Source organism: Carcharodon carcharias, chromosome 21 (assembly GCF_017639515.1).
Source record: "Carcharodon carcharias isolate sCarCar2 chromosome 21, sCarCar2.pri, whole genome shotgun sequence".
Classification (NCBI taxonomy): Eukaryota; Metazoa; Chordata; class Chondrichthyes; order Lamniformes; family Lamnidae; genus Carcharodon; species Carcharodon carcharias.
In genome coordinates, this window is record NC_054487.1 from 10,495,940 (window position 1) to 10,511,108 (window position 15,169).

At 42.4% G+C, this 15,169-nt stretch overlaps 1 protein-coding gene across 5 annotated transcripts in view; it reads right to left on the reverse strand.

The window, feature by feature from the left end:
- Nucleotides 1–15,169, reverse strand: part of cntn1b (contactin 1b) — an 836,554-nt gene that overhangs the window by 283,836 nt on the left and 537,549 nt on the right. For all 5 annotated transcript variants that reach the window (XM_041216323.1, XM_041216321.1, XM_041216322.1 and 2 more), the window contains 2 exons: nt 6,999–7,157; nt 2,525–2,674 (listed from right to left, as the gene is read on the reverse strand). In XM_041216323.1, the coding sequence (XP_041072257.1) occupies nt 2,525–2,674; nt 6,999–7,157 (309 nt within the window). The remainder of the gene's footprint in view (nt 1–2,524; nt 2,675–6,998; nt 7,158–15,169) is intronic.

Consider the following 15,169-nt stretch of genomic DNA (forward strand, 5'->3'; position numbering starts at 1 on the left):
TGAAGAAAATATTTATTGATCACCAAATGGAGAAGCCAAGTGGCCGAACATGGAAAGAAACTTCTTCAGTCAAGACCAAGAGCAGCTCGACAGCCATTCAGATTTCTTGTTGTCAGCAATCTGTTTTGATCTTCTCAAAATTCCAAGTGCACATCTTCTTGTCCTGTACACACTGCTCAGCCGCCCTGCTTTAAATGTCCTTAGATTAAGCAGATACTGAGAGAAGTAGCAACTACCTCCAAGCCTCCGAAGCTTGGAAGATGAGGTGTTTAACTGCACTTGGGGTCAGAACATCAAGTTGGGTTCCACATCTTTAGCATGCTATAACCAGAAAGATCCTGAAACATGGGAGGATCCTAGTTCCTTTCTGCTCCATGAGACACGTATGTACATTTTATGGTGCCTTTTCCTCACTTCCATTAATTTGTACAAACCTCAATCTGCATGCCTTGGTGTTCAGATTCAGAAATAGTCCATTGATGATGAGGCAACAGTGCTGAAGACATCCATTTCCCAACCTCTAGGTCAATCAAAGGACAAAGGACGAAACTGCAACGAGGAAATATAAATGCAGGTAGAACCAGTTCAACCAGGTTCGTGGCCTGAATTGGCAGGACCGAGGATCACATCAGTTCAATGGTCAATAGTTTGTATACTGCTGTTCGCCAGTTCATCTCAACACCTTCATTCAATCAATTTTAAAATCATAGTTTTCAGCACCTAATCACTGCTTTCTAATTTAGGTGATCTCTTTTGTATGCTTTTCGACCCTGCTGTTTCCTAAGTTCCACATGGGCCTTGGGATTTCACGTATTTCTCAACAAGACAAATCTAGTGAACAGTTTTACTGATTTTCTGTAGCTTTCCATGTCTCCTTTTTCAGATCCCCTTATTTAATGTGTTTCCCATGATTCTGAACACATACAATAAACACCAATCCTTCATTCCAAACATCAAGCTGCAGTACAAGGAACACTAAACTCAGTGTTATAAGGCTCTACCTTGTGAGGTGGGACTGCAGTGTGCAGAACTGGTGGTGTAGTATTGTAACCCTATTCCTGACCTGATCACTAACCCAGTGAGGTTTAACGTTGGAAGCCGGGCTTCATAAAGTTATCCCTTCAGAGCTCAATTGCTCCAAGTCAAGTCAATGTTTTTAACAACTCAACAGTGAAGTATCTAGTTTCTTTCAAAAATAAGCCTTGAATTTTGTTTGAAAATCTAGGTAAGGACACAGAATCAGAGTCAACATTTAATTGATTTTGCCATTCTCTACGGTATAGGCCCTGATTTTCTTTAAACTATATATTAAACAGTCTCATAAAAGGTAATCAAAAATAAAAATTTATTTCCTCCACTTTTTCACAGTTGTTCTTTTAATCTTACTCTAATCTTAGCTACAATACATTGCATCTTGTTCCTCTACTTGAGCAAGCAGACCACTGTATGTGGACAATAAGGACTTCCTGACTGGACTCTCTGTGCGACTCAGGCCAATGGTGGGATAATATTGAGTCAGCATGGTCTGAAGTTCCATTCAAATGCCGACAAAGCATATTTTAAAACCAGTCTCACCAGCACTACAACATGAAGCCGCAGCTCACACAGCTACTAGCTAATTGACCAGCGGCGCAGTTAATCATTCTTTATCACCCTCTTCATCTCAGCATTGCCATAGATGCTTTTAACCTCAGGTCAGGAAGGTAGAATGATGAGGACTCATCCACAGTTCTGATGAGCAGTCTTATTCTATACATTGACTGATGGAAGGACATCTATCCCAAAGGTAAATAAGAGCCTGTTAACCCTATGGGCCATGACCTCAGTTGGTTTAATGGCATGACCTGCAAATCTTATGATATAATCTATTGCAAGCTGTGAGAAGCAGCTAAAAAATTGACTGTTCTGAATTCAAAGTCAGCACATTTCAATTACCTGTTAATTCAAGTTGTATTTATGATTTTACCTTACATTGCCATTTCACTAATAATGCTTAATATGATTTAGTGGATAATCCAAATTTTTCTTGTGCAAAGAACAAACCAACAGGATGCATCTGTAAAAAGAATCCCAGTCCCATCAATGGTACAACATAGGTTCAAAGCTTCCTGCTTGGGATTCTTGACTATTACTCAGACTCTATTGTACCCCGGCAGGTGCCAAATGGAGTGCCTGACAATGGGGGAGCATGTCATAGTAGGCATCAATATTGGCAATAGAACAACAGACATGAGGTGGTTCATAGCTCATGACAGCTTACTCCCTTTGCAAGCTGAAATCAAATTGGAGTCAGGATGGCAAAGTATTGATGGGAAGGAGGGTAAATGTTGCTCATTTGAATTTGAATATTGCTTAGGGTTCCTAAGAACCCTATCCACAGAAGTGTGATACCAACCCACCACAGTTACAAGTATACTTTCTACCAATGACTAAAGGTTATGAAATTTCCAAAATGCTGCATGATTTGCACAATAATTTATTATAAGGAATAAAATGTGAAATATTCCCGCAGCTGGCACCCCACCTGCTTCAGCTGTCCGGATTTTCGCAGATGGCAGACTGGGTTCTCCCATCCCCAGGGTATTGGTTGCTACTACACTGAATTCATAATCCATCCATGGGATCAAGTCGACAACCTTTGCTGTTTCCATGTTGCCTTCAATATCCTGAGGATCTAAATAGGAAAAAATGAGAGAGAGAGAGAGGGAGAAAGAGTAAGAGAAAAAATCTTTTAAGTTTGACAACTGACACCAGAGACATTCAGACATAAACCACAAGAACAACTCATTAATGACATTAAACCATACCACCTTATTTTTGGGAACTCAGTTTATCCAGCGGCAGTTAAGCAATATGGGCCAATGAAGTCTCACCTTCTATCACATTCTAACTCAAATAGTGATAGGAACACAAGTCACGTCAACAGCCATCGATTTTTGGGGGCAGAATTGCTCACGTTTCTTACTTACATCCAGTAATTCTGATGGGAAAGGGTGCCTTTGTGGGCGTTGGGCAAGGCTAGGATTGGATTTGATTGTGATTCCCCAGAACCTCCTTCCACCCTCATCATTCAACCACATTTCTCCTTGCAAATTGTAGGTCTTTTCCTGTTTTTCACACAGGGTTCTGTTCTGGGCAACCATTTTCAAATTTTCCACGTGTTTCCAATTGTTTCATTGATTTGCCTGGCCTTCTTTTTCCTTGTGAGGAAGGAGGTAGGATTCATCGACTTTCTGCTTGTATAGGTTTGGCTTTTTCAAAGGATATCACACTATTTTCTCCATCCCTGGGATACCATGGTCAAATTTCCCGCTGACAATTATTGTCCAAGCTCACGCATGAGAGATGGTGACTGCGACAAAGAAACTGGAGTAGGCCATTCAGCTTCTTCAGCCTATTCCCACCATTCAATTAGATCATAGCTGATCCACAACTGGGCTCCATTTTTCCATTCTTAATGTATATCCCTTAGTATCCTTGCCTAACAAAACTCGATCTCAGTCTTGAAAATTTCAATAGACCGACCAGCCACAATCTTTCTATCAAGAAAGTTCCAGATTTCCACTACCCTTGACATGAAAAAAAATGCTTCTTGATTTCACTCCTGGAAGGCCTACTTCAGATTTCCAGCATCTGCAGTTTTATGCTTTTATCTTCTCATTTTAAGATTGTTCCCCTTTGCTTTTGACTCCCTCACCAAAGGAAATTGCTTGTGTTTCAAGAGCTGGGACACAGTGAATAAAGGGACACACACTGGGTGTGACACAGCATTTTATGATATTAGGAAGCTGAAGTATAAACTAAAACAATTGAATCTTGTTTCTCTTCATGCTGATGATTTGTAATTTCTGCATTACACACACACAAAGGTTTGTTTTTAAATCTGCATACCTCACTGGACACTGTGAATCTTGTACACATGAGAAGTGAGTCAGACGATAGAGGTTCTGCAAAACCTGTGAATCATCCATCTACTGAACAAAGAAATGGGACGACACAAAAAGCAAGGTACACAAGAAATTGGAGTGGTTATGGTGCTGCACTAGCAGCTTAGAGATTGCATGTTCAAATCCCATTGTGACCAGTCATGAAACAAAATCAAATGCATCTGGCATCAGGAAAAGTAAATAAAAGTTCAAATGTTTCACTCATTTTAATGTCTTTCTGAAGGATCTTAGCAATCGCTCCACAACATGATCCTAACTAGGGCTGCTTGAAGCCAAGAGAAGACAACGTCACAATGGGCAATGAATAAGGCTTTGCACCCCCATCCTAGGAACAAAATACCCTTAAAAAGGCAGTGGTTTTCTCCAGAATCGCCTGGGAGACCTACACTATACTGTTTCAATGCTGCAGCATCCTGATTAAAAGGGACCATTTGAGAAGGAAGCTCCTTTGCCACTGAAGCCTACCCCAATCTTAAAAGGCAGACAGTTCATTAGCTGCAGCTTGCGTTACTCTTACATGCTGCCCACTTTATTGGGAGGTGCTGACTGTGGTTAAACCAATCTACCACATAGTTAAGCATGATCGTACAATGGCAGACATGTCTATCTTTTCTTTTGTCCTCCACTCAGTGTGTACGGTCCATGTGGAAAGTTGTAGAAAAAGCAACAGTAACGATATACGGACATCTCCCATAAGCTCCACACAAGTGCAGCTCAAATACATGTTTTTGTAGAGGCTGCTTCGAATGACTGCCATGCAGCATGCAGATTGGGTGGGTGCAAATGGCTTGAATTCACATACAATTCAGAGTGAGCAATCTTTGCTCCACATGATGAACATTACATTCCTATAGGTGTTCACCCTCACTTTGCTCTCGATCATCACAGGAACACTTTCTGAGGCAATAAATGCAAATGGAAGCTACCAATGTGTCGATGTAAACAGAAGTAACCAGTGAAGGCAGGAAATAGCTAAAACATATCAACTACGCCCTTTTCTGTCCCCTGTGGCGTCGGGCGTCATGCGGACAATATGGCAGGCCGCGTTTCCCGCTGCCACACATCAGGAATGTTAGTTTAATACATTTGCATATCATTATAAGCCCTGCTTGCCGGAATTATCCCCCCACGCTGGATCACCCAGGCATGAAGGTGTGATTGCACAACTGAACATAAGTGACGTGCACCTGGCGAGCTGCACTCTGCTTGGGACTTTGAGGTTTGTTTGGTGACCTACATGAGGAAGCTGCAAGGTAATGGAGGCAAATTGGAGGCCACCTGCCAGCAAGACGGCGTGTTTGCCTGCCTTGCTTCGGGCAGCATTTGTGCTCATCAGCGTCAGGCTTCGCGGACAGGTCACGGCAGGTCACTACCTAACAGATCAGCCATAAAGCGGTAGTGGCTTTTCAGTGGTTGCAGGGCAAAGGGTTTGTTGGAGAAAGGGGAGAAGTGGACTCAGGCAAGGCAAGAGGCTGCAGGGTGAGGGCTGTACTGGGGAAGGGAGGTATCCCAGGGTGTGTGTGGCTGCACATGCTGATCTGTGCAAGTGGCCTCAAAATGGTGAGGGCTGAGGAGGCAGTCTCCAGAGGAGATGAGGCTAGATGGCGTTGTGAGGGTTTGTGTGAGAGAGTGAGTGGTGATGTTCCTTGAGCTGGCAGTGATTGAGATGCCAGTGAACGTGTGACAGCCTTGTGAGTCTGAGAGTTTAGAGTGATGAGGTGGTTGCCTTACCCTGGCGGCACAGAAGAGATCATTCATCCATTTTCTGTATTGGGTGGCCGAGCTCTTGTGTGCAGCATTGGCCCTGACCATCTCTGCCACCGCCTCCCAAGCCAGAGTGGGTGAGGCTGATGGGCCTCCTGTGGCCAAAGCAGGAGTAGAGGACATCACGGTGGGCCTCCACTATGTCTAGAAGGCGTCCCAGGGATGCGTCACTGAATCGGGGTGCTGTACTCTTCTGGGCCTTTGGGGCCATGTATTCACCAGTGGAGTCCTGGGCTGCAAGCACTGAGAAATGTGCACATGGCTGCAGTTTAAACATGGTGCTCTGTGTGAGGTAATAGCTTTGTGGGCAAATTGGAGGCCACCTGTCAGCAAGGCGGCATGTTTCCTGTGGCTGCATAATTAATTGAGGCAGAATTGGGATGATACGGCGCAAAAAAACCACCATTGCAGCCGTAAAATGTCCTTCTTTCCGTCCGCTACCACACAGTGCAAATCTGGGACAATTCCACCTAACATTCAGTTCCTGATCGATCCAACATTAGCTAACCACAGCCTAGGCTGGGGTGACATTACAATTGAAACCTGTACCCCGCAGGTTAGGAAGCAGAGAAGAAAACTTTTGCCAAGGTTCCTGGTTTTGATCACTAGAACCCCGATTTAAAAAAAAGGCAAGCTTGGACATTATTTGAGGACAGATCTCGGCCAAGCAATAATATGTTTCCTACTGCTAATGCAGCATCTTGAAGTCTTACAGCACTGTTAACAAATAAAATGTCTGAAAGCACTTTACAGGTTTGCATTGGTATTGGATACTTAGGAAGGAAGGAAAGGGCCACATCAAAAGTCTGGCCAACACTGTCATTTACTGCCTCATGGTCATCTCATATTGGATATTGTTTGGAAATAGTTACCTCATGGAGCTGTCTAGCCCAGACACATCCTAGTCTGTGTTAACTTTAAAATCCAATCTTAAACACATCACTGACTTTAATTTTCTCTTGTAGTCTAATGGCTAATGCATCTATTTTAAGTTAGCTGAACAAGAAATTTATACAAACCCTTTATCCAGTGCATGAACAGGGCGATAAATCCCTTATTTATCAGTACTGTCTCAATACCCACTGCCCTCCCCTCCACACTCCACAAAGAGATTAAAATGCTGCTTTGGTTAACTGGTTTTCAACACCTTAGCATATAGAATATGATTAATACAATTGTATATATTCCTCTGATGTTGAATAAAAAAGAAACAGAGGCCAATGCAACATTTCTGGCTGTGCTTTTCTTGTTCAACCAAGCCTCTTCTATCTGTGGGTTGTCACTGACCTGTTTTGGCCTCTTTCCATTCATCAGAATCAAAAAACTTCTGCCGAACGGTATACTTGGAGATTGGGCTGTGATTGTCTGTCCCTCGACTCCAGGACAGGGTCACAAAGGTGTCTCCGATATTTTCAACCCTCACCCCTCCAGGGGGTCCCGGTGGACCTGAAAGAAGCGATTCACAAAAGGACAAATGAAGTGCGAGTCACACAGTGCAAAGCAAACATTGCAGCGTTCAGTGCAGGAAATATTGTCAATAAATATTCTTCTCACCAATTACGAAAGACTGGCGGCAGCTCATAATAAGGGTCACTGCAAATAACATAAAATTCCGACACTCCAAAAAATGATCTAATCATTTCTGATCATTCTGCATATTGCAAATCTATTTTAAGAGCTTCTGAATTAAGTATTTGATGGATGATAAGCTGATTTAAACCAGGGCACCATACTATAGGAAAGATGTGACCGCATTGGAGAGAGTGCAGAAGATGTTTACGAGAATGGTTCCGGGGTGAGACTCTTCAGTTATAAGCAAAGACTGGAGAAGTTGGGACTGGTTTCCTTGGAGAGGAGAAATCTAAAGGGAGACTTGATAGAAGTTTTCAAAATCGTGAGGGGTCTGGACAGAGTAGGTAGGGAGAAACTGGTCGTAAATGGATCAAGGACCAGAGGGCATAGTTTTAAAGTGTTTTGCAAAAGAAGCAAACGTGAGGTGAGAAAAAACTTTTTCACACAATGAGTAGTTAGGGTTTGGAATGCACTGCCTGGAAGTGTGGTGGAGGCAGGTTCAATCGTAGCATTCAAGAGGGCATTGGACGGTTACTTAAATACAAACAATGTGCAGGGTTATGGGGAAAAGGCAGGAGATTGCCACTAAGTTAAAATGCTCAGAGAGCCGGTGCAGACACGATGGGTTGAAAGGCCTCCTTCTACATCATAACAGTTCTGTTCTGTGATTCTGGGTTAATATATCAGAACTGACAAACAAAGTAAAATTCAACATATTGCAAATAACTGAGCGTCTAGTTATGGCACAGACTGCATCTAGAGCTCTAACTCTGCTTGATAAAAACTTTCCTTTATATAATGCCTTTTATGTAACAACAGGTCTCAAAGTGCTTTACAGGAGAAATGGACATCAAACAGGAGGGAGGAGAGAAAAGTTATGAAAGGTGGCTCAAGGCAGGGTCAGAAAGGCAACAAAGGTAAAGAACTTTAAGGTGAGGACTCCACCTCCAATGCTGGAGTGAGGGAGATGAGAGAGTCAAAGAGCTGTGTTATATGCTTGGGACATAGGGATGGAGAAGATTTTAGCAAAGCCCTGGAGAGATTTCAACTCCATGCTATCACACAACTTAACAAAAGGTGATAAATAAGCAGTGATTGGATTATTCTTCTCTGGTCAAAGATTCAATTGTTTGCAGTGTTGTACAGCAGGCAGCTTCACACATCTAAAAGGAACAATAAACTGTGAACATGCCTGTGTATACAGCAGTATAGAGGTTATCTGCCCATAACAACTCAATCTCAAAAGCAATTGCTTTACCTTTTTTACGTAAATAGTACAGCACAGACACAATGGGTCAAATGGTTTTATTCTGTGCTGTATGTTTCTGTGATATATGCCTGCAATAACTATTTATGTATGACCACTAGGATCTCAGCAAAGTATAATGGTATGTGCGTGAAATTTTCGTGAAACCAGATTGTCTTTCTCATTGGGATTTTGATGAAGTGAATTGGTGAGAGGGTGACATTTTCAATCAGGTCCAACTGAACTATGAGAAACAATCAGCTTTTAGTTCTCTGGATTGTCTTTTAAAAACTGCATTGCATTGGAAGAGCTCATTTTGAGGTACATAAGGTGGAATTTTACGACAGCAGGATGTTATGGTGCTGCCGAAGTCAAAAGAGTTTAGGATGGCTACCCTCATTTTACGTCCCAGTTACCATCGTGATGGGGCGGCAAAAATTCAGCCATAGTACTAATACCTTTCATGAAAGTAGGATTGCATAGAATTTACAGCATGGAAAAAAAGGCCATTCAGCCCAACTAGTCTATGCTGGTGTGTATATGAGTCGCTTCCCATCTCATCTACCTCATCTCAAGGTTTCAACATATCTTGCTATTCCGCTTTCTTTTAGGTATGGGCCTAATTTCCTTTGAAAGTGTCTAAATTATTTACCTCCACCAATTCCTGTGGTAGCGAGTTTCACATTCTAACTGCTCTCTGAGTGAATAAAATTATCCTTATTTCCCTACTGGATTTATTAGTAACTAGGTCTGTTAACGCCTTGTCAATTACATTGTTAAGGTTTGTTAAGGTAAAGGGACACAGGTGATGGGTAATAATCGTCTTTGAGCACATATAAATAGGGGATAGCTGGGACACTGGGTTGTGTGGGAGTGAAGCTATGAGACTGAACATGTCAATAAACTCTCTCAATAAAGGAAAGCTTGGGTTTTGGCTTCATCAACTGGCTTGGGTCCTTTTAACAACCACTCCCCACATCAGAACTGATAGTTGACAACTTGTACTCAGTTCTACTAGTTACTAATTAACGTATAAAGTTTTCACCTAACATTTCCTTCCTCTGCGCAGCAAACTCATATATGCCAGCCACAGACATAGATTTCCTCTCATCATTTCACGCTGTCCTGGACAATCTCCTTCCTTCTTATGTCACCACTAAAAACAGGTTAGTTCCTTATGCATGTCATTGCCACTTGTAGCAACTTGCTGTGTGCAAAATAGTAAGAAGCATATTCCTACAATACGTCTGCATTTCAAAGTAACACGCTGTGAAGAATGTTTGGAGATACTTCCCATCGCATATGATAAGACATAGTTTAAATACAAGCCAAAAATCTACAAGAGTTCACAGTATCCAATCTCTTCCTATCTGTTGGCTATTTTTTCTGTGTACATTGATTTACCACCATGCTATTCCTGTTGTTTACTAATGAAGATGTTTTCTTCAAGGATATCACTATTCTTCTCTAGTTATTTGACAGTCGTCCGGAGGTTTCGACAGGAGAAGATCCTAGCAGTTAATATTTGTAGAGGATTCCCCAAATGTTGGTGTTTGCAGGTGACCCTTGGGAATGTGGCAGTATAAGGATTGTCATTTCTTTCAGGACATCCTTGAGATCGAAAAAACACTGAGGTCATATGAAAATTACTTTTTGCTAATTTTTGTGCTCAGTGGTGTTAGAAACAGGACACTCAATCATTCATTCAGAATGTTCAGTTGAGGCATTCAAGAGGGAATTGGATTGATATCTAAAAAGGAGGAATGTGCAGGGCTATGGGGAGAAGGCACTAGCTAAATTGCTCCTACAGAGAGCTGATGCAGACAGGATTGACTGAATGACCACCTTCAGTACTATAACAATTCTGTGATTCTCCAGTTATTTTATTTGATGCCACCAGTGTCATCATCAATTTACCAAAATTTTTCACCTATTAGACTCAGTGGACACTACAAGTGTCTTCTACTTTGCTCCAATAGTGTCATTTCAATGTACTCCAACCTAAGAAGTACCTCCATACTTCATCAGTATATATTTTCCATTGTATTGAACATTCTTTAGCACTAAACTGAGACAGCCAATTCAATGTCAATCAGCAACACTTTGGGGTAATTTTTAACTATGTACCCAGACTCACTGGGTTCTGGGCAACACTAGAGGAACTCTATGTAACAGTCCAAATGAGAAGAATTTTATCTCAACACACAAGACAGGCCTTAAATTCAGAATGATATGGCAAAAGCATATACTGTGTTTCTCAAGAGCATCAAACAGACACCAACCCAAATAGTTTTTTTTTCTTTCATTAGCTCTGGCTTCTAAAGGCAGAAACAAAGGTCTACATTATCTACTGCGTCATCACATCTTGGGGTAGCATCTCAAAGCTGGACACAAAAGTCAGGCTGTCATGTCACAAACTCAGCAGTCAGTACACAGCAAGAGGCTACAAGCAGAAAATGAATAAATGACCGGTTCATCTGTTTTGATGGAGTTGCTCCAGGGGCAAATGTTGAACAGGACACCAACACAACTCCCTGCTCTTCACTCTGAGAATGCTCTGGGAGTCTGCAAAGACAGTCTCGAAGAACATCTAATGTTGTGATTTTTTTGCACAGGGCCATGTGGCAGTTTGCATTATGTTTATTGTCAATGAACATCCCCTTCGTAATGAATTTCCACCTTTCCATCCTCGTAATCAGAGGTAATGAGTATTCCAAGACAGGACCAACAGGAAAATCTGAAACCCAGTTAGTAATTGTCTCTAAAAACAGCTGCATCTTAAATTTAACTCTGAGTGCTGGATGTAGTGAGCCTAGCAGTCTAGCCCATGAGGTGAATGGAACATGGCAAAACACAGTGGGGTAGAATTTCCACTTTGGGAGCAATCCAAAATCTTCTTTTTTCAGGTTTTGCTCTAATAAATCACTGAATGCGAAATCTGCCATGACCCTGGGAAATCAGGCAGTGCTGAGAATGTAATTTTTCTTTTCAAAATTTGCTTTGAAAATATTTCTTGACATATCTAAGAGTGGTAACTTTTTGCACTTTGATTCATACAATTGAAAATGGATTTATTACAAAAAAAAGGAGCAACTTAATCGCAGTGTTTAGTCCACAACCTATGAATGACCTGAAAATAATGGAAAAACTTTTTTTTAAAATCGAACCATTTACTAGTCACCCTGGGGTACAGTAGTCAGTTTAACGAATTAAAACAAATGATATTCAAAAGCTTATCTATAAATGTTCGTGTCCCAAGGAAAAAAAACTTCATTTTTAGAGCCATCTCAAAGGTCCTGAAACATTTGCAGTTAGTGGAAACTCCCAATACTGATTCATTCATTCAGGGAACGTGGCTAGTTTTATGGCCAGGGCCAGCTTCTCGCACAGCCTTTTTACAGTAGTGCAAAAAATTGCTGGATGTTAATTGTTCTTTAAGTTCCATGATCTTTTGCGTTGATTTCACCGAACTTGGGCAAATTACAACACAGTGTGCCCAAGCAGAAACTCCAGGCCATATTATGTTCTTCCCAAATCCCACTCACGGCATAAAGTGCTGGAAGTCCATTTTAAGTAAATCTTTTTATATTCCAGTGCTTTCAAGTGGCTCAGGCACTCAATTTGGAAAACAGATGTTCCTTGACTCATAACATATGGACCATCTCCTTGCAACCTCTCATTAGACATGTGCCATTTTGTACATGGTGTTTGCAGCAGTGGTTTTCCAATTACACCATTGATACAGACGGCGAGTTTGGAATAGCCACACAATTCTAGCAAAAAAGAAAATGGAAACTTCCACTCACTGCCAAGGACTTACTGGCAAGATGTAAAACAAATTGATGTACCAGCTTACCATTTGTGATTGTGAGCTCTCACAATCGCATCCACCCCCAATCAGGTGCTTTTCATTAATGCCAAAAATATGTTTTGTTCCGCTTGACTATTTGTTTCCTGTGGTTAAATCGCAAACCCTACTTATTGGTATGCAAGTTCAAAGAAAGGCCAATTAAGTGATGGGTAACTGCCTCATTATCTTCCAGCACTCTTGAACACATTTCAGAAAGAGGAAGCATTTCTGTCTGAAAGGTATGCGCATTTGACTTCACCAGTTTTGCCAAAAACCCAGTTTCACTTACAGAAAATGGCCAATATCCTGTAGTTGGGGTGTCAGCAACAAGGCAGTCATCATAATTAGAATGTGGAGCGAAATTAGGAGACATATATTTATAGGGATTTTTGGAACAAAGACTATTTTGCTACAAGGAATTCTTCTGTTAGTGACCAATGTGTTTTATTTTAAAGTAAGGATTGCAAAATGTTTGAAGTAGAGAAGGATACAAGCTACAAGGAGGGTGGGTATAGACATGATGGGCTGAACGGCCCCCTTTTGTGCTGTGAACCTTTATTGTTCTATGAAACACAACAATTGAGGACAGAAACTGATTGTCTATATGGCATTGACTGGGCCTGCTTGGTAATTCTAAGGCTGATGGCCTGGTTCAAACCATGTTGCAAAATACTGTTGGCAATTGAATTAATCCAGCAACAACCAGATGGGACTGGATAATTTGGTATTTCAATGAAGCCATTCAGTATACAGAGACCCTTTAATGATATATGTGACGAACAGCGGTATTTGCCCCATACTTTGTGTAAAGTGATACACTTTGATTTGGTTCACCTTCAAATTTTTTTTTCTTATTCATTCATGGCAGGTGGGCTTCGCAGGCTGGGCCAGCATTTATTGTCCATCCCTAGTTGCCCTTGAGAAGGTGGTGGTGAGCTGCCTTCTTGAACTACTGCAGTCCATTTTGTGTAGGTACACCCACAGTGCTGTTCGAAAGGGAGCTCCAGGATTTTGACCCAGTGACAGTGACAGAATGGCGATATATTTCCAAGTCAGGATGGTGAGTAACATGGAGGGGACAACTTCCAGGCGATGGTGTTCCTATCTATCTGCTGCTTTTGTCCTTCTAGATGGTAGTGGTCGTGGGTTTGGAAGGTACTGTTGAAGAAGCTTTGGTGAGTTCCTGCAGTGCATCTTGTTGATGGTACACACCGCTGCCACTGTGCGTCGTTGGTGGAAGAAGTGAATGTTTGTGGATGTGGTGCCAATCAAGTGGGCTATTTTGTCCTGGGTGGTGTCAAGCTTCTGGAGTGTTGTGGGAGCTGCACTAATCCAGGCAAGTGGGGAGTATTCCATCACGTTCTTGACTTGTGCCTTGCAGATGGTGGACAGGCTTTGGGAAATCAGGAGCTGAGCTACTTGTCGCATGATTCCTAGCCTCTGACCTGCTCTTGTAGCCAAAGTATTTATATGGCTAGTCCAGTTCTGTTTCTGGTCAATGGCAACCCGCAGGATGTTGATAGTGGGGGATTCAGTGATGGTAATGCCATTGAACATAAAGGGGCAATGGTTGGATTCTCTCTTGTTGGAGACAGTCATTGCCTGGCACTTGTGTGGTGCCAATGTTACTTGCCACTTGTCAGCCTAAGCCTGGATATTGTCCAGGTCTTGCTGCATTTGGATATGGACTGCTTCAGTATCTGAGTCGCCGCGAATGGAGCTGAACATTGTGCGATCATCAACGAACATCCCCACTTCCGACCTTATGGTGGAAGAAAGGTCATTGATGAAGCAGCTGAAGATGGTTGGGCCTAGGACAATACCCTGAGGAACTCCTGCAGTGATGTCCTGGAGCTGAGATGACTGACCCCCAACAACCACAACCATCTTCCTTTGTGCTAGGTATAACTCCAACCAGCAGAGAGTTTTCTCTCAATTCACCCTGACTCCAATCGTGCTAGGGCTCCTAGATACCACACTCAGTCAAATGCTGCCTTGATGTCAGGGGCAGTCACTCTCACCTCACCTTAGGAGTTCAGCTCTTTTGTCCATGTTTGAACCAAGGTGTAATGAAGTCAAGAGTTGAGTGGCCCTGGCGGAACCCAAGCTGGGTGTCAGTAAGCAGGTTATTGCGAAGCAAGTGCCACTTGATAGCACTGTTGATGACCCCTTTGATTACTTTCCTGACGATCGAGAGTAGACTGATGGGGCGGTAATTGGTTGGATTTGTCCTGCATTTTGTGTACAGGACATACCTGGGCAATTTTCCACATAGCCGATTAGATGCCAGTGTTTTAGCTGTACTGGGACAGCATGGCTAGGGGTGCAGCAAGTTCTGGAGCACAAGTCTTCAGTATTATTGCCAGAACTTTGTCAGGGCCCATAGCCTTTACCGTATCCAGTGCCTTCAGCTGTTTCTTGATATCACATAGAATGAATCAAATTGGCTGAAGACTGGCATCTGTGACACAGGGGACCTCCGGAGGAAGCCGAGATGGATCATCCACTCAGTTCTGGCAAAAGATTGTTGCAAATGCTTCAGCCCTAACTTTTGCACTGATGTGCTGGGCTCCTCCATCATTGAGGATGGGAATACTTGTGCAGCCTCTCCTCCTCCTCCAGTGAGCTGTTTAATTGTCCACCACCAATCATGGCTGGATATGGCAAGATTACAGAGCTTAGATCTGATCTGTTGATTTTGGGATCGCTTAGCTCTGTCCATCACTTGCTGCTTATACTGTTTGGCACACAAGTAGTCCTGTGTTATAGCTTCACCAGGCTGACACCTCA